The following is a 22,114-nucleotide window of genomic DNA, read 5'->3' on the forward strand; positions in this document are numbered from 1 at the left end:
CCCTCTATGCATCACTCACTTGGGATTGTGAGGATAAGATTAGAGTAATCACTGCATGTACAGAGGCATTCAATCAATCATTTATTTCCATACTCCATATGTTAATGTAACAGTAAGAAACCCTAGTAACTGGGACTTACTCTCTGCCATGCACCTCATGGTGGTTTGCAGAGTATGGATGTAGGTGTAAATGATAATCACATGCAGTTTTTGCCATCCCTCTGCTATGGCTGACCAAATATGTAATGAGATTATCTTCATTTTCCATTTGGTTTATTAAAGCCACTGTGGTCAAGCTTGTGATTAACTGAAGGTGATATTCACCTTTTCTCTGCTGACCGAAACTTTTACATTGCGTGCAAATGTGTTTCGTTAGATTTCTGCACTCCCATTATTAAATTTACTGTAACTGTTGTTACCTGATCTAGTGATGTTGTACCGTTTACTTAGTGTCACCTAATGGAATTATTCTTTGGGTTTGTGATTCCTAGAATCTTTGCACTTAATGAGTACTCACTCTTGGTGATTTGTTGACTCCACAGAACACCGGAAAGATTAGTCAAGTATTTTGTTTCAGTGGCTCTTAATTCATCACATGTTGAACGTGTCAAAGAAAATTTCAGGGCCGTACTACACATTTCAGTTGCTGATTCATGACCATCTCACTCCAAATCATTTTCACAGATCGTATTCAGTATCAATTTGTGCAAAGTGTGGTACCACATTTGTTCAGTTTTACAGGTCCTAATACCTTACTGTGCATTCAGATTACAAAAAATATGCTTCCTAAATATCATTTAGGCCTATGATAAAGTGAGTTACTACCTGTATAGGTGCTGCTGTGCCGTATCCTTCCTGCTGCTTAAATTGACTCCAAATACTAATGTTCTCACCAGACATCAACCTATGCAACTATTGTTTATGTAATAGTGGTTTAGAGAATATCCCTTCAAAGTAAACTGGAAGTGGTCTTTTTAAACTGACTCAAAATATAAAACTTCTCTGCTGTTTTAACACCACCTCTTCCCTTCTCTCTCTCTGTTCTTTTCTGCTCTGATCACAGTCCTTGAGCTAGTTAAAGAATTAAAAGAATATGTCTTTGGCCTTTTATGCGTTATATTGCATGTTATGATACATAGAGAAATATGTCACTGTTTGCAATATACTGTTTTTACAACTGAATACAAGTGTAGTTGAGATACGGCTGAATCTAAAAGAAAACAATTCCGTAATGCCTGAAACAAAGCCCTAAAATTAATTTTTTTATGCTTTGCGAAATAGTGTCTGAGCTTGAACAGATACGCCAAACCATTGTCAAATATTCAGTTGTGATTCTATATAATTTTGCAAATTGTGTTTTATAATAATTACAAATTTCCAGTGATTTTCATTTTAAGTCTTTCTATAGAAGTTATCAGGTACATTGAAAAATCAAGTCCTCAAAGAACTATCTTCAGGTTTATTAACTCTTCCATTTCTGATGTACTAAGTTATGATGACCACTCTGTATGAAAAGGACTGTTCTTTTTTATCGGACTTCTTAAGAGTCTGATTCAGTGCCTTTATTTTGACACAAATCAGTTTTAATGAACTCTTCAATGTTTTCTAAGACATTCACACTGGGCATTGCAACTTAAAAGTTCATCCACTTGAAGTGGTACTCAAAGTCGTTTGTATTACATCTTGTATGAGGCTCATTCTTGAGTTTATTTTAATCAGAGCAAGTTTTTGTACATCTTTTGCTATGGGTTCTTCAACGACAGTTGCAGTAAGTTTAGAAAGCATGCAGCAAACAAAGAGTATAATTTTGCTACTTGTGTAGTGTTTTTTAACAATTATCTTCAGAAGCCGTCTCTGAAGGTCGCAATTTGTGACAGAAGAGAACATCTTTTACAACACTTTGTAGTTACAAAAATCTTTGCGTCATGTAGTTAATACTGTTTCAAGAGGTTGGTACATTTTGCAGTAATTTTGTATCAATAGTGGAAGCTTTTGCAGAGTTTGTCAAGTTGTATTGCGAAGAAAGTAGTAAGAACGTTCAACAGGAACGTATCCTTCCAATTCTGTCACTTCGCCCCCCCCCCCCTCTCCCCCCCCCCAGCTACATGTATGGGGATTTGGCCAGTAGTTTGTTTTCCATTGAGGTGACCGTTACGTTGCGAATCAAGAAGCAAACGAATGTCTGCGCGCCTTTGCCCTCTATGGTGATGAAAATAGTTAAAAAGATAAATAAAATGGTTTCGACCAGTCAATGCAACGAATCAGCGAGTAAAAAAGGAAATAGATGATTGATGCTATACATAGCATTTTTTTTTTAAATACATCGATCTTGTACATTGTCCATCCCTACATGGACTAGCCGTCCATTCAGTGAGACACAAGGTAATGCCGTTTGACACACTGTGGTTCGACTTTCATTAGTACACGTCGTTGCCAGGGTGCAAGTACTTAAAGAAACATGCAGTACGAATATGTTCCACTGCCGTCGTCACCCGCCAGTGAAGGATACAAAGGCTATTAGGGAAGTTTTGCAATAGAGCTTTATTTACTTGATTTTTTTCGAAGTTATTTCCGCCGCATTGGGTACACCTCTCTATCCTCTGAAACCATTCCCTAAGCCAGTTCTCCCAAGTTTGTGTAGGGAACAACACACACTCGTTGTTCCAAGCACTGAGGAGGTCCTCATCATTTGAAAACTTCTCTCTTCAGCGTCATTTTCACATGCGGAAACGGTAAAAAGTCACGAGGAGCAAGGTCTGGATTGTAAGGAGGGTGCTCAAGGAGTTTCAGTCGACTACCCCGTAAATTTTCGGTGCATGCTTTGGCGCGGCGAAATTTACCGTCGTCGCGATGGAGAAACAAAGTGTCCATTCTTGACTTCGATCGCAGGTTCTTCAAAGATTGGATGACTGGGCAGGCACTGCTCAGTGTACCGCTTAGCTGTGACTGTCTTCTGTGTGTCCAAAACAATATGCTCCACAATTCCGCTCTATTAAAAAGAAAGCTATCATTTTCTTCTTATCGGGGTTTTCTGACAGCTAGGCGCGTGTCATCTTCAAAGACGCACACATTCCTATGAGTCTTAGTCGGCTTCTCATAATAGTATAGCCAAGTCTCGTCATCTGCCACGATGTTATTCACATACTGAGATTGTCCCTTACATAACTTCTTTAACATCTCCAAGCACCAAGACACACGTCGTGTCATCTGTTCTTTCGTCAGGCTATGCGGCAGCCACAGACAACTTGCAAACGATCATGCAAAACCGAATTAATTGCTGGTGCATTTAGCCCTAGTGGCCTTGCCGTCCTTTCAGCGTCCTCCAGACTCGAATTTCCTGTTTGAAGTTCTCTGTACCACCTGACTATAGTTGTACGATGTGGACACACATCACAGAGTGCCGGCGTCATCCCTTCAAAGCACTGGTGTGTGTTTGAACTACGCTCGAAGTTGTACCGCAAAAGTGTCCGAATCAAACTTCGTGACTACGATGCCATAGCAAGCACTTCTAACTACCTGTGCTAGTGAACTACTGCGCCCATAGACATGGCACAGCGGCTGCAATGCAAATATGAAGTATTCTCAGAACTAGAGATGGGTCGTTCACGAACTAACGGGTCCAAAGGAACGGTTCATCAAGATGAACGGAACGAGCGAGGAACGAATTCTGAGGAACGGTCTTTCATAGTTCACTTCGGTCGCGGCTTTCTACTTAAGTTCCGGGTAACTGTCGGTCTCGTTCCCGAATGGCACGTCGGCCGGTCTCGTTCCAGCCTCGGTGCCGTTTCCGTCTGTCTCGGTCTCGCCCGGCCGGACTCGTGACCACTCGTCGCAGTTCCACAGCCGACTTCTCTTAGTTACTTCGGTATCCAGTTGTTCGTTTCTTTCGTTTCGCACACCGATTCCAGATCCGTTTCAAGTTTTTTTTAAATTCTGAACTTCTGGTTCTTTTCGTATTCTGTTCAGCGTCCACTACCTGTAATTAAAATGTATTTTATAATTACATAAATTATATAAAAATTACGTGGTATGTAATAGATACATATTTTCAGGTAACAAAACGGCGTACCAGCTTACTTCACAGTTTGGATAAACAGCAGAAGAAATACTACTAAAATTACAAGTTTTTTTTGTTTTTACACATGCAATGGAGGACGTCGGCACGGCACACACGAGTGGCCATTTTTAAAATTTTTTTATTATAATCAAAGGTAAAAGAGCATGTTCATTGTTATGGATGGCAGACCGACTTACAACCGCATGAAGCCCCCGCTCAGTAATCGAGGGTATGGTGTCACATTCTGTGAAGAGAATAAAACTCCTACAATATTATTTTAGTGGTATAGGGCGGCGCACGAAAAATCAGCTCCGTGTACTAGACTGCTCATTGTCGCATACCAATCGTCATCTATTGTTTCAAACTTGTTTGCATTAGTTCATTTCTTATTTCTTCACTGCCTAATTATTACATGTTTATCTATTCTGCTCGTAGCAGTCAACAAATCGTCCGTAATTGGCGAGCAGTCTGCACTCGGGGCCCGTTTTTCGTGCGCCACTTTATATTATTTCACTGCGATCAGCCAGATAACGCTGCTGTTGGTTAAGAGTGTTTTGCAGAATCACGAAAATTACAAGTGTGTGTGAGACTTTTTGTTATGAATAAAAACTCTGTACTCCAGGGGGAGGCAAGTGCCCCCTCTTGGCGCCTTCCATCTTCCGTCATCTATGCTACTAAGTTTGTTTTTCATAAGAACCATATACCAAACACAATGAAAGGTGAAAGAGTAAAAATGAAGAGTTCCCAAAAAAGAGCTATCACCAGTGAACTAGTTCCGAAGGATGAACGACTTCGCCCATCTCTACTCAGAACACAGCAACAATCTGCCTCCTGCGACTTACTGTTGCGTCGTGTTGCAAAATCCTTTGTACAAGAGCCCTCTGTGTAGTCGTATTTATTCGCTTGTGTACCCACAACAGCACACAGATGACGTGGGCCTGTAGCAGCATGCCAGTGCACTTCCGCTTTTACGTATTAGATTCTGTTAGAATGGTTGATGGAACAATCCACGGAAACGTTGTTTGTCATGTAATCTCAAGGTCCGTTGACTGGTTCTCTTACCTCGAGAGAGGGGAGAGTATTTTACGATTCACGTTGCATCCGTCTAAATTACTGCAGCATCTAAGAACATTAAAATATGCTCTGCCTTTAACAATTTTCTGTACAGATAACTCCTACTACTACTACTACTACTACTAGTAGTAGTGGTATTGCCATTGTTCTACTTTTTGCGCCTTTTTCACTCCATATTGTTTATTGTTACGAAAATCCTCGTGTATAAGTGGGTCTGTCTAGAAAAATTGCGAGAACATCAGTGAGCTTGATGTCCACAGCTATCATCACGTGTAGGACGACCAACGAACGAGTGGAGCCATCACGAATTGGATGTCGTGAACTGCAGCTGGCGTATAAACCGGCTCGTGATCACGCGGACATGCGCACTAGAAAGTAGTCTTAACCTTTATTTTATTCTATTCTTTGCTGCCCATTTGTAAACAATACATCCGCATTGCGTAACTGGAGCTATGGGGAATAAGAGATGGAAAATCAACAGTTAGTCATCTGCGCTGAAAGTCTTACCATCCACATTGCAGTTATAATGAATAAGATTTGCACTTGTTGTTAATAGTATTTATTCTTGGAATGACACCTTCAGTCGGCGGTGATGTGTGTGCTGTAATGAGCACTCCTGTCTGATTAAAACGGTGCCGGGCTAGGACTGGACCCTTGCTAGCCATGAACGAACCAGCTGTCTGGCGCTCTCTCTCTCTCTCTCTCTCTCTCTCTCTCTCTCTCTGTACACACACACACACGCACCACAGTGAATGTCTTGGCGTGTTATAAACAGCTGAAAAGCTCAACTAGGTCCTACTGGAAGTGGCAAGGTAATCCTGCGATTTCGACCGCCTAGGCAAGTCATAGGGGGAACTAGGTAACGTGAAATTCTAACCGCGTTGCAGCACTGCACTGCATTCGCGAAGTATTTTGTCAGCGCGCATGGTTGCATCATCATGTGAACTGAATTGGGTGCTGTTACATCTAGTTTTGCCTGTAGTAATCAGAGCGTGTTTTTTTACATGTATCTAGCGCTTATATCAGGCACCTGAGCGAGGGGACGACTTCGCACTAACATTTCGAAATAGTGATTTCGCTACAGTGCTGTGTTCTGTGTTACTTTCCTCGGTAATATGGACTTTCTAATCACTAGACAATGATTGAATTTTAAATCATTGTTCACTATTTGTAATAAGTGAGAGCGGATGTAATTAATGTCGTTACTCGTCGCAGTGACGTTGCTACCGTCTCACAGTGGGACAAATGTATAAACAGTTCGGCGATTACTTTTGAAATAATGAGCAGTTTTCTTACTTTTATTATTTGCTTCGTTTTCATTTGACTGCGCCTTATACAACCTTTCTTACGCCGGCAGGAGTGGTGCGCAGTTCCTTGTAGACACCTTAGACCGGGACAGTCTGCGTTGATACACCGAGAAGTAGGGCAACATCATAACGTTGTGGTCTTGGACGTGTCCAAACATGATACCTCCTTTGTGCCATTCTGTCTCCACCATCGACCCATCTTACTGAGCTGGTGGCGTACTGCCGAGTCGTCTGACAAATCACTTCAGTGGCCGCCTAACGCGAGCTGTACGTCATCTACATCGCTCATGCTACAAGTGTATGTTACGGTGTGCTCTTGCTCGTATATTCATTTTTGAAGCAACCGTGTGAGAAGTGACTAGTGACGGATGCAAAAGGGGACCAGAGAATCTTGGAAAATGTGCCCGGCGATTTGTAAGCTCTTTGACCCTCTTCTTCAAGAGTGCAGGTTAGGACGTACAGAGGGGTCGGGTCGCACGTAGACAGTGTCGCCTGCGGTGTTGGTGTGGCGGATCCCTCACTCAAGGCCAGCCCGCGGCCAGTATTGATCCACCGCTTGCATCTGCAGGTTGTCGGAACACCTCTCTCTCTCTCTCTCTCTCTCTCTCTCTCTCTCTCTCTCACACACACACACACACACACACACACACAGTTTCATCATAACTGCGTACACGTAACCTTGCTACAACAGCCGTACTTTCAGACAGTGCACCTTTAGAACCAACCAACTACCTGCTGTACCTTGTTCGCCCGCTGGCTACCGGTAAGTTAAACGCTAACATAACAAATACTCTTGGGATTAACATTGTTCCTTATAGCGTTTCTGCGTAATTTTTTCCATTCCGAAAACCGATTTGATGCAGCTCTCCATGCTAGTCTGTCCCATGCAAGCCCCCTTCATATCTGCATTACTACTGCAACCTACATCCATTTTGTCCTTGTTACTGTATTCATCACTTTCGTTCTACAATTTTTCTTCTCCTCACTTGCCTCCATTAACCAAATTGACTATTCCTAGACGGTCCAGGATGCATCCTATCAACCTATTTCATCTTTTATTCGAGTTCTACCGCAGATTTAGTTGATCACAATTTGATTCAGTAACTCTTCATTAGATATACAATCATCCCATCTAAACCTCAACATTCTTCTGCAGCACCACATTTCAAAAGCTTCTATTTTCTTTTTATAACCGTTTACTTCCCCACATAAGGCTACAGTCCAAACAAATACCCTTAGAATAGGTTTCGTAACTCGATGTAAACTCAGCTCTCATTTCCAGAAATGCTTTTCTTGCTATTGCCAGTCTGCATTTTACATCCTCTCCATGTCGACCGTCCTCAGTTATTTTGCTGCCCAGATGAAAAAAACTTGCCCAAATAACCAAACTCATGCTACGCACAAATCAGTGAATGAGTCTTGCGTGTCTCGAGAACTGCCTTCCTTTATTATGTTTCGGCTCGTGAACTTTAAGACACTAATAGAACGTACTTCACAAGTTCTGTTTAAAGTTGTTTACATATGTAAAGCCTTCGTCGCTTTACCATCTGTATGCAAGTTACCTGGCTCATATCTTACAATCCATATTCTGTGCTGTTAGTAATGGAAACTTTGATCTGCCGAGATATGTTTCTTATTACGTCTTCCAAGCGATAGGGACAGGAGATATTTATTGAAGTGTAGTGGCTGGTACCGGCGGAGGTTAGAGTCCTCCCTCGGGCAAGGGTGAGTGTTTGTCCTTAGGATAATTTAGGTGAAGTAGTGTGTAAGCTTAGGGACTGATAACCGTAGCAGTTAAGTCCCATAAGATTTCACACACATTTGAACTTTTTTCTTTCTTTTTTAAGTGCAGTGAGTTTGGAATTAGTTTTATTATAAATACCAAGATTGTTCCTGTCATGAAGCTATTCTGGTATTCGTCGATCCGAGTGCCCAGCTTGATTTTGAGAAGGAAAAAACGGGAAAAATTTTCCAAGCATCCTATGTTTGAAAGCGAAGCATCGTGTCTTAGGCCGAAATCGAGAAAGCGCTTTCTTCGAACAACTAAAGCAATTAAGTCATCACCTTCCGCTCTCCGAATAGAACTGGCGAAACATGGCAACAGAGGATAGAGCCAAAACCTAAAGAAATAGCCCGCTACTGGTTTGCCACTACCCAACCAGATGTGGAAGACAGTGAACAGACTGCGAACTGGAATGCCACGGCGCACACACAACTTGAAGCAGTGGGTTTTTATTACTGGAGATGAAACTAGTGAATGTGGAGAACTTCTGACCTGAACACTTCTTGGTCTGCTCGAAGTTGTCCGAAGCCAGCACACTGAAAGACCCGGTTCCAGCAAACGTTCCGGCAATCAAGACTTCAGTGTGACTTGTACGGTCTTGTGTACTTAACAGTAGATGTTCAGAATTTAAATAACTGTATTGTGCTGCCCAGGATATGATGTCTAATAATAATATTATCACCATTTGAGGCGCCTACAGTTCTCAGAGATGAAAAACTAACTCGAACTTGTGAAGAAAGAGGTAGGAGTTGGCGGGAGCTGCGTCCGGAGAACTGTCTTAGTGTACTTTCAACACACACAGGCGAACAGAAATGCCATAAATAATCGTTCTTAGTATTTGCTGATCTTTCTTTTATATTACTATTCTTTAATGCAGAAAAATCCATCCCGACTCTTCATATCGTGGGAACACGTTAGAAAGAAAAGCAGTCATTAAATCGAAGGTTGCTGTGAACACTGCAGCGATTTAATCGGCATGGCCCTATTGGACCCAGGGAGAATAATGGCGGGAGAGGAAGGATACCGACCAAGATTTCCAAGGTAATTATTGAAACGCTGTTCCGTAGCTTGTAATCCTTGTGTCGTTCAATTCACTGCAAACTCCAGTGACTATGCAAACGATTGTGCTATTCACAACTATATCACAACTGCTGTCTTCTTTTCACTCAACATACAATGTTCAATGTTACTAAGTAATTTGTTGTTAATTGTGCAGTAGTGGTTCATTTTTACGATTGGCTTTTTTCTTCGGTGTATCTATTGCCCACACTAGTTAATTCGCTTACTTTCACTGAACTACTTGCGTTAGCACTGTTAATTTTACAAGGCAACAAACGAAGTTTTAAATAATACGTCTAGTAATACTAGACGTGATATACCTAAGTCGCGTCTTGGTTTCAGTTCTGCGTCAAAATTTTTGTTTCACGTGTTATCTTCCATCGTGTGCGAGGCTCATTCGGTAAGTCCGGTAATTTCAATGAACCGGTGGGGATCTTGCTCGGACGGCGTCGTCATCGAGAAACGTGATTGTTGTAACAAATAATGTGTATAGTCAGGCAGTAACTGCTCAGTCAGTATTGCAGCAGCCGCAGCAAAATAAAATATCGTGCTGTTAATAACCCCTTTTATTTGAGATGTTGACCTATTGGAGATACCAAACTGGGTTGAATGGAGCCGCTGGGGATCGGCACCTGCACTGAACACGGTTTGTTTCCGGATTAAAGATTTTCAACTTGACCATTGAAACAGTGAAATCGAAAAGCACTGCTGCCACACGATTGCCACATTCTATCTCATTCCAGTTATCCGTGTGTGATTTTATTGAACTGTGTGACTGCTGTTATCTTAAAAGATTGTTGAAGGAGGTCACAACCGGACACAAACCCAAGTCTTTTTAAAAAAAAGTGGTATTACCGTGATTAGTTTCGGAGAATCGTGCGTGCAGTCATTCCACACACGCTCCATTTGTGATTGGTACATTAAAAAGTATCCTTTCAAGTGAAATCATTCCGCTTTAAGATGTAAAACAACATTTATTGTGATTGGAATTTCGACACGTGGTCATTTTCAAGCATTCTGAAATCAATCTTCAAATTTAATACACGTAATTATGAAAGTGACAACCATTGAACATCAAAATTTCAAAGCTGGTTACATGGGATGTTTGAATTCATTCAGTAATATAAAGCTGTGACATACTGTGTTGTAAGAGTAGTTGCGTGTCGTGTTGTGAATGTATCTGCTGTTCCATACGCATTAGAAAGATGGTGAAATAATGACATAAACACTTCAGTTTAAATTTCAATGGCAGGTGTGGATCACAAAAGCAGCTAAGCTATAAACATACAAAGAATATGAACTATGGAGTGTAAAGATGCTAATGTGATCCTCCAACATACTTTATAGTAATTTTCTTTGTATAGAGGTGGCTTCTTCAGATAAAGTCCCATGACTTTTTCCGGTTTCCAAATTTGAAAATTTATATCTGTGACAAGAAGTTATGCTTTTTTAAGAGAACGAAGGAAAAAAGTTGGAAAATTACCCAAATTATACCCCCAGATGAAAGCTAAATGTGAAATAATGAGTTGTGTTCCACAATTTGTCTTGTGTACCGCGTCGCTATCGTTATGCACACATTCCTCTATAGACTGTGGCCGTGCTGTGTTCTCTATCTACATAATGAAGTAAATATTGCTCGCTGATTATCGCCGTCGCGCCCCTAACAGGTTCGGCGAAGGATGTGATATTTTCCTTTTTGTACATCGTTGGATACCACTGTTATGTAAATAGGCGGCAATTAGATTGGAGATAGCAACAGCTTTGCCTCTTCTAATGAGTATTTATTTTTCCATACTATAGCAGACGTTACACTGCACACTTGGATCATCTGGTGGAATTAAAAATGCTATTTTGTGAACCACGAACTGATCGTTGTCCAAGTTACATTTATATGCGGGCTGAGGCTGGAACGACAGGCTTTAGTATTCTGGCTCAGGTAGTAGGAGTGGGGGAACTCGCGGTCACGCTTTGTAGAGGTCATGAAGCTGTGGACTGTGCAACATAGTTTCCTTAAGATAGGTTTGTTCGCAATAATGAGTCGGTTGTTGCAGTTCAGCGTGAGTTTCGTCGTTTTAGGCTTGCGAGACATGATAGTGTTCCCACTCGTAATACCGTTTTACGTTCGGGTGAATCATTTCGTTTACGGGGAACAGTGATGAATGGAAACCCGCCATTGGCTCCTCACTCAGCAAGCACTGCCAAAAAAGGTTGAAGCCATACTTGATCGAAATGACATTACTTTCTTTGTCAGTGGAAGCTATTGACTATTTTTTCGCGATCGCGTCATTTCCTGGTTTGGTGACATTAGTTGGCCGCCTCCTTCCCCAGACCTGTCAATGTGCGATTACTTTTTGTGGGTGTTGCCCCAAGTCACATGAATAGGAGCATAAACCCAGTACACTTGAAGAACTGAAGGAACCAATTCGTGTGGAACTGCTTGAAATAGAGCAGCGCTGAAAACGGCCGTCACATGGAAGATGACTACACGTTTGAATATTATTCTGTAAATAAAAAATTTTGAAGCACAGGTAACGATATAGTGTTTTTTTAAACGTCCGTTCTTTATGCCTCACCCTGTATAATCAGACAAATGTTAATGATATTGTTGCTGTTCTTTAAGTCTTGTGGAAGCAAGGAGTATGGCTGAAAAACAGTATCCTTCGCGGAGTTCGATAGAGATCACAATGTAAGACATTCCCCTTGCTTCTGAAATCCGCCAGTAATTTTTTAATAATAATAATAATAATAATAATAATAATAATAATAATAATAATGTAACACAGACCTAGAAGCACTCAATACACTTACACGATCACAATGCCATAAATATAGAATACATCACATACATTCAGCAATAGAAAGATTCACATTAAGCAGAAAGGAAGGAGGAAGGGGATTTATCGATATAAAAAACCTACATTATGAACAGGTAGACAATTTAAGAAAATTCTTTATAGAACGAGCAGAAACTAGCAAAATACACAAAGCAATCACTCATATAAATACATCGGCTACACCACTACAATTTAATAACCACCTCTACAACCCTTTAGACCACATAACATCAACAGATACGAAGAAAGTAAATTGGAAGAAGAAAACACTTCATGGCAAGCACCCGTATCATCTAACACAGCCACACATCGATCAAGACGCATCCAACACATGGCTAAGAAAAGGCAATATATACAGTGAGACAGAAGGATTCATGATTGCAATACAGGATCAAACAATAAACACCAGGTATTACAGCAAGCATATTATTAAAGATCCCAATACCACAACAGATAAATGCAGACTTTGTAAACAACAAATAGAAACAGTAGATCACATCACAAGCGGATGTACAATACTAGCAAATACAGAATACCCCAGAAGACATGACAATGTCGCAAAAATAATATATCAACAGCTTGCCTTACAACAGAAACTTTTAAAACAACAAGTTCCTACATACAAGTATGCACCACAAAATGTACTGGAGAATGATGAATACAAATTATACTGGAACAGAACCATTATAACAGATAAAACAACGCCACATAACAAACCTGACATCATACTCACCAATAAAAAGAAGAAATTAACACAACTAATCGAAATATCCATACCCAATACAACAAATATACAAAAGAAAACAGGAGAAAAAATTGAAAAATACATCCAACTGGCTGAGGAAGTCAAAGACATGTGGCATCAGGATAAAGTTGACATCATACCAATTATAGTATCAACTACAGGAGTCATACCACACAATATCCACCAGTACATCAATGCAATACAGCTACATCCAAACACATATATACAACTACAGAAATCCGTAATTATTGATACATGTTCAATTACCCGAAAGTTCCTAAATGCAATATAACACATACCGTACAGTTAATAGGAAGTGACGCTTGATCAAGGTCCGCGTCACTTTCCATTCTCAACCAGACTTAACGTCTGAGAAAGTAAAGAAATAATAATAATAATAATAATAATAATAGATAAAAAATAAAGATCTTATGTAATATACTTGACCTAGATTATAAAATCAGTTTCTACATAAATAAATTGTAGGCCCAGTGCACGAAGTATTGTTTTGTGGTTACATACTTAAAATCAACAACCCAGTTGGATGCAAGATATTGACAGAAACCAACTCCAAGAATACCAAAGTACGAGAATATTAAGAGGGATAAAAAATAGTGTTATACTGCCAGAAAACGTTAACAATATCTTCAGAACAGCCATAGACACGTTTGTGACTTGACAAAAATTGGTACCAAGTAGTTGGATGAACACTGTTAGACACACACACAATTTATGAAAAGCGTATGACTGAGGAAAAAAAAACAGAAATTCTTAATGATTGCAAGGTATATTACTAACTAAAACAATAGTAATTCTTAGAATCTATAATAAAAAAGCCTTTCCCAGAATATCATCATGCACTTGGGCATTCACAGAAATTTATCCAAGACTGAGTAAGAGTATAATTTGCTTTGCTTTATATAATTGGTGTGGTGACGAGAACATAAGAGCCCAAAGGACTAAATTCGACTAAGTATTTTAAACGATTAATGGTCTGTCTTCAGGGCTTCATAGGTAGATTGATACCGAAACCGAAAGCAAGTACATGCTGAACATCTGTATCCGATATCAGTAAGTATGTCGTAATGTTTATCCAACTATCTGAAATTACATCCATGTTATGATTAAATCTATTCAACGAGTTATTCACGAGACATATATTTCTTCATTTATCAATATTTCAAGCCGTGTCGCTGAAAAAATCTTAGATAAGTAAAGGAATTAGAAAATTATAACAAAAATAATCAGGAAGAAGGGGAAATTAATACGATTGCAGATAGTCGTTGCTGGAAATCGGGGAGAATACTATAATAAATATAAAGATTCCAAGAGAGGGCAACTACCTCTTCTTGACCCCCCTCCCCTCTCAATCCCTCCCTTGTTGTCGCCTATGATCACATAGCAGTTTCTGAAACTAATAGTTTAGTACGCAGGCAAAACGCTCTTTCCCAGCCTCGGAGAGGTGGAGAAGCAAGTGCAAAGCAGTTAAGAGGGGTTCTAGAGTCCAGTTACAAGAACGGCGTTATAAAACAAACGTAACAAGTAACTTGTCAGTAGAGTGAGAAAATTCGCAGGAACAACCGCGAAAGCATTTGTACTGCAGCTTAAGGCGGATGGAAACAATAAAAACAAAAAATCTTTTCTACACAAAGAGAAAAGCCGCAATTCAATGGTGTACAAATACCACAGACGATCTCCACACAATAGAAATCAAACCCCAAGATGGGTCCGACAGAAATCATCAGCAAAAAATTAGTGGTAGGATAAATCGAGATGAATGACATAAAAAAAAAGATGTAGTGGTCCTCCCAACCCCTCCTTCCACTAGGACGGAAGAGAACAAACAAAAAATGGAGGAATTTTTGGTATAGAAAAACGAAAGTTTCCTGCCGAATGCTGCAGTGTTTAAACGTGGTTAGTCGGCGTTAGCAAATAATATACAACAGGCTCCTCCATTTTCCGGTTTAATGCGGCTAACGGATAAATCAAAATACACATTCTTTTGGGGAAAAAACAGTAACTGCTATTTACTTTATTTAGAGAATATACTACGTGTCACACTAGAAAGCCCACAGCATTATATAATGCGTTACTCGCTGGGAAGGGTAGATTGAAGTTTTATTCCTGTACTTCTGAGACTCGGCTGTTTGGAGTGGTCGTTTTCGTAAACACGTCTCCGTCAAAATTGCATGTTATGTGAGAGCTGTGTGCTGTGCAGTTAGACGTTTGAAATGTGAAAGTGAGGCTATGAGGGACTATACGTACTTTTCACGAAAAAATATGGTACAAAATGTAGGAAGAAGCAAGTATAATAGTGTATTAATGGCCAAAGGAGAATTCGTGGTGGCCATTCTTGTCAAGGGTCGCGTGGTAAATTCCTTACGCTTCTAAGAACCGAGAGAGTACAAAACGTTTCATCCAAACATTTGAAAACATATACACGTATTGTTCGAGACTATGTCACATTAAACAGTACCTAGAACGCAGTAAATAGAACCTTTTTTCTATAGCCTTCGTATCTACTTTTCTTGCTAAGAGCTAAAAACAACGAAAATTACTTTTCTCGACAAACTATTCTGTCTCACTGTTGAAATAATTTACATTAAAACACGTGTCCCTGTTTATGCACAATGTAGGTTTTTTCTCTGTAATACGTAAATGCATTTATGCTTTCATATATTTCGTCAGTCTTGTAAGAGAACACTAATAGGAAAGAATATGAGAACCTTGGTTAACTTTTGAGTGTGTCACGAAAGCACAGCAAGCCTGTAGGGCTGTTCCCTTTGCTACGAGGTCCGTGGCTCATCGACCCTGGACACAAAAGTTGAGTTTGGATTTAATTTACCAACAAGTCAAGACTGTTCACATTGTGCCGTTTGGTTCTCGTTGTTGGCTGTTAGGACATTCCCGCGAGCAACAACGTGTATGTTTGAGTTGGCGAAGGTTTAGCCACCGTCCCGTGGGGTCGAACTGTATTTGGTTATTTGCAATTGAAGTGCACCAGAGGGATTTTCTGCCTTGTGGCCGTTAACATTCCAGTTACCTGCCCTGGACATTGACGTACATTTAGTCAGCGTCCTTTCCTCACCGTGTCGTCGCTGTCCAGCATAGTGTGTAGTTAAGACATCTTAATGCATGCTTGGTTGTGGACGTCCATGCATTTTACGTTTGCTTTGAACTCCCGGTTGTGTGCTGATCGAGTGGAGCGCAAGTCACCTTGCCGGTGGGTCCGTTGACTGTCTGTTGGTTGCGTTGTCGCCAGATCGAGAGTGATTGGGCCGACTGCCTGTCTCACTTAAGTGGACGTTAGTATTTTAAGTGCTGCCCGACCCTCGAAACTTCTGAGCGCCGTTAGCAGCACTGCTTTTTCTTATTTTCTGTTGTGTGAATTTCTATGGCACATAGCCGATGGTCGTGAAAGTTGAATTGTTTTTAGTGGTGTATTAAGTCATGGGCCTTCAGCCGCTTTAAAATTAAAGTTCGTTGCTTTTCAAGTGTTGGATTGTTTGGGCCTTCAGCCTAATTTAAGATGAGGCTCTGTTAAAATTTATTTTACCTTGAGTTTCGAGTCCTGGGGCCTTCAGCTGTTTTTAAATTAAGGATCCTGGTCTTTAGAGCATCAGACTGTTTGGGGCCTTCAGCCAAATTGAAGGCCTTCTTCCTTGCGCTGTTTTTTTTACCTTGGCTCATAAGTCATCGGCCTTCAGCCGTCTTTAAATTAAGATTGTTGCTTTTCAAGTGTTAGATTTTTGAGCCTTCAGCCAAATTACAGAACTTACTTAACGTGAAGCCTTCTGCGTTCAAAATATTCGTTTTGGTGTCTGAATTTTGAGTTAATGGCTTTTAGCCGTTTTTTTAAAAAAATTGAAGCGGTTGTGGCCTTAAGGCGTAAGATAGTCTGGCGTATTCAGCCGATAACTAAGTTCAAGAATTTGTACTGTAATGTTTGATCAATAAATAAAGTTGTGTGTTCGAGTGTAACTGGCAGCCGCTCATTTTGGCCCCTTTCCACAATTCCAACTACCTCTCCTGTCCTGCGATTTTAGCAGGGCGTTTCAAACACAAAGATTGAGACACGAGTACACAACATCCATTTCTCCTGTAGGAATGAGAATGAACAGAATAGGTAAAAAAATGTTCAAATGCGTGTGAAATCTTATGGGACTTAACTGCTAAGATCATTAGTCCTTAAGCTTACACACTGCTTAACCTAAATTATCCTAAGGACAAACACACACCCATGCCCGAGGGAGGACTCGAACATCCGCCGGGATTAGTCGCACAGTCCGTGACTGCAGCGCCCTAGACCGTTCGGCTAATCCCGCGCGGCACAGAATAGGTTAACTTCGGATGTTAGCATACGCCGCCAAAGTCGCTCGTTTTTGTGCATGCGCAGTATGCAGCATACTCGGAAAATTAGAACGCCACAGCCGGCCACAGTCTAGAGATCATTGACGACACACACACACACACACACACACACACACCACACACACACACACACACACACACACACACACACACACACTCGCTTCGTGCTTGGGTGCTGATTTGCACTCATTCTGAGTAGTCGACTTTAACCAGAAAGTCGCTCGTGTAAAACGGGCTTAACAGATGTACAACGGCAGCCACCGCGTTTACCTTGATATTAGATGGGAAACAACGAAAAAGTGTTCGTCCGACAATGGAATTAAGCCATCATTTTCTCACTCTTCAACGTAGATCACATGTACATTAGTTTATTCTGAATGAATGAAAATATTTCTTCGTCAGGCATCTTTTATTTTTTGAAAAATCGCCGAACTAAGAACGGATAATATGGAGGTCGTTAGACGTTGCACGTCACGGCTTTGCCCACAAAAAGGTTTCTTACGTCTTTGTTAGCCATAGTCAGACAAATGTCCGCAATGTAGAGTCGAATAACCGTTGGTCAACGTAGACAGATAGACAGATCAGAGCAATGAGCGTCTGTGGTAGAATGTCTAGTCTCGCATGGGAGGAGACGGTAGGTAGAGAAGGACTCGTTGTCGGTGCACGGCAAGAGTGTTCTAGAATGCGGCGAGCTGCCGACATTGTTCCGGAGAAAGCGCGGGGAGGGGGCAGGGCGGCGGGAAAGCGGCGGCCGCCGGAGGCCGGGCGGGCGGCAGTCGCCGAGCGCGAGCCACGGAGACCGCGCGTCGTGACCGTCTGCTCCGCTCATGGCCGACGCGGGACCGTACGCGGCCGATGTGCTGGGCCGGCAGGCGTGGAATGTGGAGGCCGGGCCGCAGTCGGCCGAGGCGCTCGAGGCGGTGGCGCATGCGTACAGGCCGCGGCCGCGCAAGAGCAACTTCACGGCGCGCGAGGTGAGCGCGCTGCTGGCGGCGGTGCGCGAGCAGCGCGCGGCGCTGCTGCAGGGGGTGGCGGGCGGCCGCGAGTGGGCCGAGGGCTGGCGCCACGTGGCCGCCGCCGTCTCCGCCGCCGACGGGCTGCCGCGCTCCGAGACCGACGTGCGCAAGAAGTGGACCTACCTCAAGTGGGAGGCGCGCAACACCAGCAAGCCCGACCGCGACCCCGTCTCCAGGGCCGTGCTGCACATCGTCACCGGCGCCGATGCCGACGGTGAGTCGAGCGTCTCACACGACACAGGGTCCACTCGCGTGTCAACCATGGGAAGGATCTCTGCGCGCGCATTTTTTATCTATTCTTATTCGACAGGTGCGCTAGTCTTTTTTTCCCGTCGGAACTTGCAACAGCAGACTTCCGCCAGAAGCACTTTATGATTATCAAGATTCTTTGATACCGTCGAGAGAAACAGATTTCAGTGTTCTCGCTAGCTGTCACACTTACTTAGTGCCACCCAGTTCAAATTTTTACCACGGACACTAGCTGTTTTCCAGTGCAAGCCATCACAAATGTTTCCTTGGCACTGTGTCGTACCAAAACTTCCGTTTTCAGTATGCTACAAATGATTTCGAAGCTTTGTTTAACGATAACCGAACTTGATATCTTGAAGCTGTATCCCCACTAAAATGGTCTGAGAGGGAGAGCGAGCCTGGTACTACAATCGGGCACCTTCAACCCGAACAAAAATCTTTCAGGAAGGATTGCGCCTTTGATTTGCGCATTAAATGACACTATTTATTCAAGTTTCGCAACAACACTTTGAGGCATTTAGTGATTGAAGTGAAGGATGAGGATAGTAGTAATTGGCAGTAGCCGTTTTATGCGAACAAACTGCACGAGAGATTGGAAGAAAGGAAAGAGTAGGGCAGCAACCGGGGAATCGATTTTTGTGTGGCTAAGGTAGGACTGCGACGACTTCACGTATGAGCCTCAGCTGAAGATTAAGAATGGTGGGAAAGGGGAAGAAACGATGTGAAGGGAAAAAGGAAATAATCTGTTATGTGATAGGTGCATAGATGATAGGACGTTTTTCATAGAGTAATAATAACGGCTGTTTTTTGAGGTATAGTACCGGAAGGAGGTGCTGGTGTAGTCGTGGCAGTGTGAAAACTATCGCTAGCAAATCGACAGGATATTTACGTAAGGAGAGGGCGAGGTATTTGTGCTGTTAAGATTATATTATTTGTTATGCACCATGGCTGTTACATATCGTGTGCATTCGTTACTAACGAATATGCCATCAGTCTCATACAGTTTCGCTGCTTGCATGTTTCCTTTCCCTTACGCAGTTTGGAACAAGTCGGTAGTTTCCATATTCCTCAATGTATTATCCTCATCATTCGGAGCAACTGTAACGTTTCGTTACTCTCCCGTCTTCTTCACCACATGTTTCATTCCGAATCGGCACTTCTCGCGTTTCTCCAGTTTCTTAGTCTCAGCGGGGCTGGTCGTACCGGTCAGCCGCCATATTTCTTCGCCGCCTGCTGTTCGTGTCGGTCTCGGCTAGAGTCGGCAGTATTCGGAATCCTCGAGTTCCTTACTCCTCGATACCGTTCGTGCTTGCAGTAGACGACGCGAGCGATGTAGTGCGGGAACATAGTCTCAGTCACATAGTTTGACTTCGCGACTTTTTTTTTTACGAAGTGCTAATTTCGATTATAGTGTTATATTGTGATCTGAGGTGAGTGGAAAGATTAGTTCTGTTTTATAATGACTCGTTCTACTGTTTTACTTAACATTAACGTTAATTTAGTAAATTTTGTTATTGTGTAGTGCAATCATCATGGAACGGAAAAGAAGCAGGCTATGGGCTTTTTACAAAGAGGAGCCAGGATGTAAAGCAAGGTGTAATTTATGTCAACAGTCATATTCGTACACTGGAGGGTCCACAACAAATTTGAAAAGACATTTGATTACGAAACATCGATCTACCTATGATACCTCATTTTCATCAGTGCATCTAAGAAAGGTTTCTACACTTCCATCGTCTTCGAGTCAACAGTGTGAAAGTTATCTGGAAACTGATACCAGTACGTGTGTTTCTGCAATCTGAAAGCTATTCTGGAAAAAAATCAGGCTTTAGTAATACTAAAACTAATTGTAAAAGTTACGTAGCATTTTTGTGCTGTAGAAGATTAAAGGTTTATTGAAATATTAAGTTCGCCAATTACACAATTCCATTGCGACATAAGTTGAATATTGGTCTACTTTGTTGTCCAAGGAAATGTTAAATCGAATAGAAATAGTTTTCGGGCATAACAGCAGATGTCTGGACTTTCTGTACTCTTAAGCGTATCACATTTACTCGACCTAAAGAGTGGTTATTAACATAAATGCTATTGTTAACTGCCACATACTAAAATTAAAAGTTGCATCCAGCTAGTAGCAATATTTAAACTCTTGCTGAATTTTGTAGTTCGCCAAGGAATGGGAGTGCGGAGATACAGCCACAGGAAATGCACTTGCCGACTGGCCCACTGGAGAAACTAGAGCGACTGCTACGTCACGAAGAAGGCTGTGTTGAGTCAGAGTTTAAAAACCAGTGGAACGGTGAGTCGTCTTTAGAATGCGAATCACGAAGTCGCTAGATGCAAGAGGAGCGAAGAAGTCTGATAAAAGACTCGATGGTATAGACTTTAGCGATAACGGAGATACATACTTAAACTGCGTACGCACGAGACCAACGAAGGACACCCAAGATATGTTGCCAGAGATTTGCTTCGTGTGTAAGGGCGGCAAATCCGAGCCAACGAAGCGGTCGGTCGGGATTGCGGTTCGGTCTGCTGGCGGTAGCGCCAATACATTGGCGGTTTGTTGTAGGGACGCGTCTGTGTGGGCGCCGGTCAAATGTTTGATGACTCAGTATCAATTTGTTGTCTCTAGAACGGATGTGTGTTTTGCAGGACAGCCGTACGTCACACTTGGGAGCTTCATAAGTAATTCTGTAACTTACGGTATAAAGTGCAGTAGTTGGCTGTTACATAGCGATACCAGTCAATAAAACGTATCGAGTGCGACATGTGGCTGTCCGGAAAAAATGTAAACAGTCTCCGTTTCCTGCAGGCAGTGCTTGCTCTCGCTAAGGGTTTTTATCTATTGTGTTTAAAAATACCTTCGTATAGAGTGGAATACGGAGCGAGGACTGAAGCTGATAATTTTATCGTGAAATGGAATTTCTATAGGCATCTACGAACTGCAAACTAACAAACAAACTAAAGGACTAAGCGCTTGCCGGGAAATAACCCAGGTACTAGTAAGCGATATGCACGGTATGAAAAAGAAAATGGTGCCTTTGTTGACGTCTTTCCGCTGTGAACGACCAAAAGAAACTAGCACTGACTATCAACTTTCTGCTGGAGGTACAGCTCTCCTAAAAGAGATGTTAACTTAAGAATTTTTAGGGGTTACACGTTCAATAACAATTCGAAATCAGTAGCTTTCATTAGGGAAAAAATTATGAACTAGCCCATATTCCAGCTCAACTGTGAGGTAGATAGTAATTTTGCACCACCACATTGGTCCCTACATTCTAAAAGAGGGCGTCCGCCATCGTCGTTCCTTCTTTTTCTCATGATCAGCTTCTTGCAGTAAAATAAATGCTGCAAATGCAACGACTGCCAAGTCCTCTGCTTTGTAACAAAATGGGAGCAACGTCGGCATGTTATCAGAGCGGCGGAATCTTGTCATTCGTTGGCCTAGTGTGTACGCGCCTTTAGAGATGCGACAAGAGGTTTCGTGAATCATGAGGTGCTTTACAAGCATCTAATGAATGTCAAACACTCTAGATTGGTTTGTGGAGTGTAACTGTAGATGTAGAGAGCATTGCTTAACTAATGACGAATTTACGAGCACATTGTCCGAAAAGCTTCA

The 22,114-nt window shown here is 41.9% G+C and overlaps 1 protein-coding gene across 16 annotated transcripts in view; it reads left to right on the forward strand.

Moving 5' to 3' along the window:
- Positions 1 to 22,114, forward strand: part of LOC126203965 (protein bric-a-brac 1-like) — a 455,035-nt gene that overhangs the window by 342,844 nt on the left and 90,077 nt on the right. The window contains exons 1-2 of one of the 16 annotated variants that reach the window (XM_049938375.1): positions 19,795 to 19,925; positions 20,018 to 20,274. The exons of 14 other annotated variants lie outside the window; for them this stretch is intronic. In XM_049938375.1, coding sequence (XP_049794332.1) covers positions 20,028 to 20,274 — 247 coding nt within the window. In that variant the 5' untranslated portion in view covers positions 19,795 to 19,925; positions 20,018 to 20,027. Of the gene's footprint in view, positions 1 to 18,019; positions 18,461 to 19,794; positions 19,926 to 20,017; positions 20,275 to 22,114 lie in introns of those variants that run through there. One more of the 16 variants, XM_049938368.1, reaches the window with a different exon arrangement.

Source organism: Schistocerca nitens, chromosome 9, assembly GCF_023898315.1.
Source record: "Schistocerca nitens isolate TAMUIC-IGC-003100 chromosome 9, iqSchNite1.1, whole genome shotgun sequence".
NCBI classification, from domain to species: domain Eukaryota; kingdom Metazoa; phylum Arthropoda; class Insecta; order Orthoptera; family Acrididae; genus Schistocerca; species Schistocerca nitens.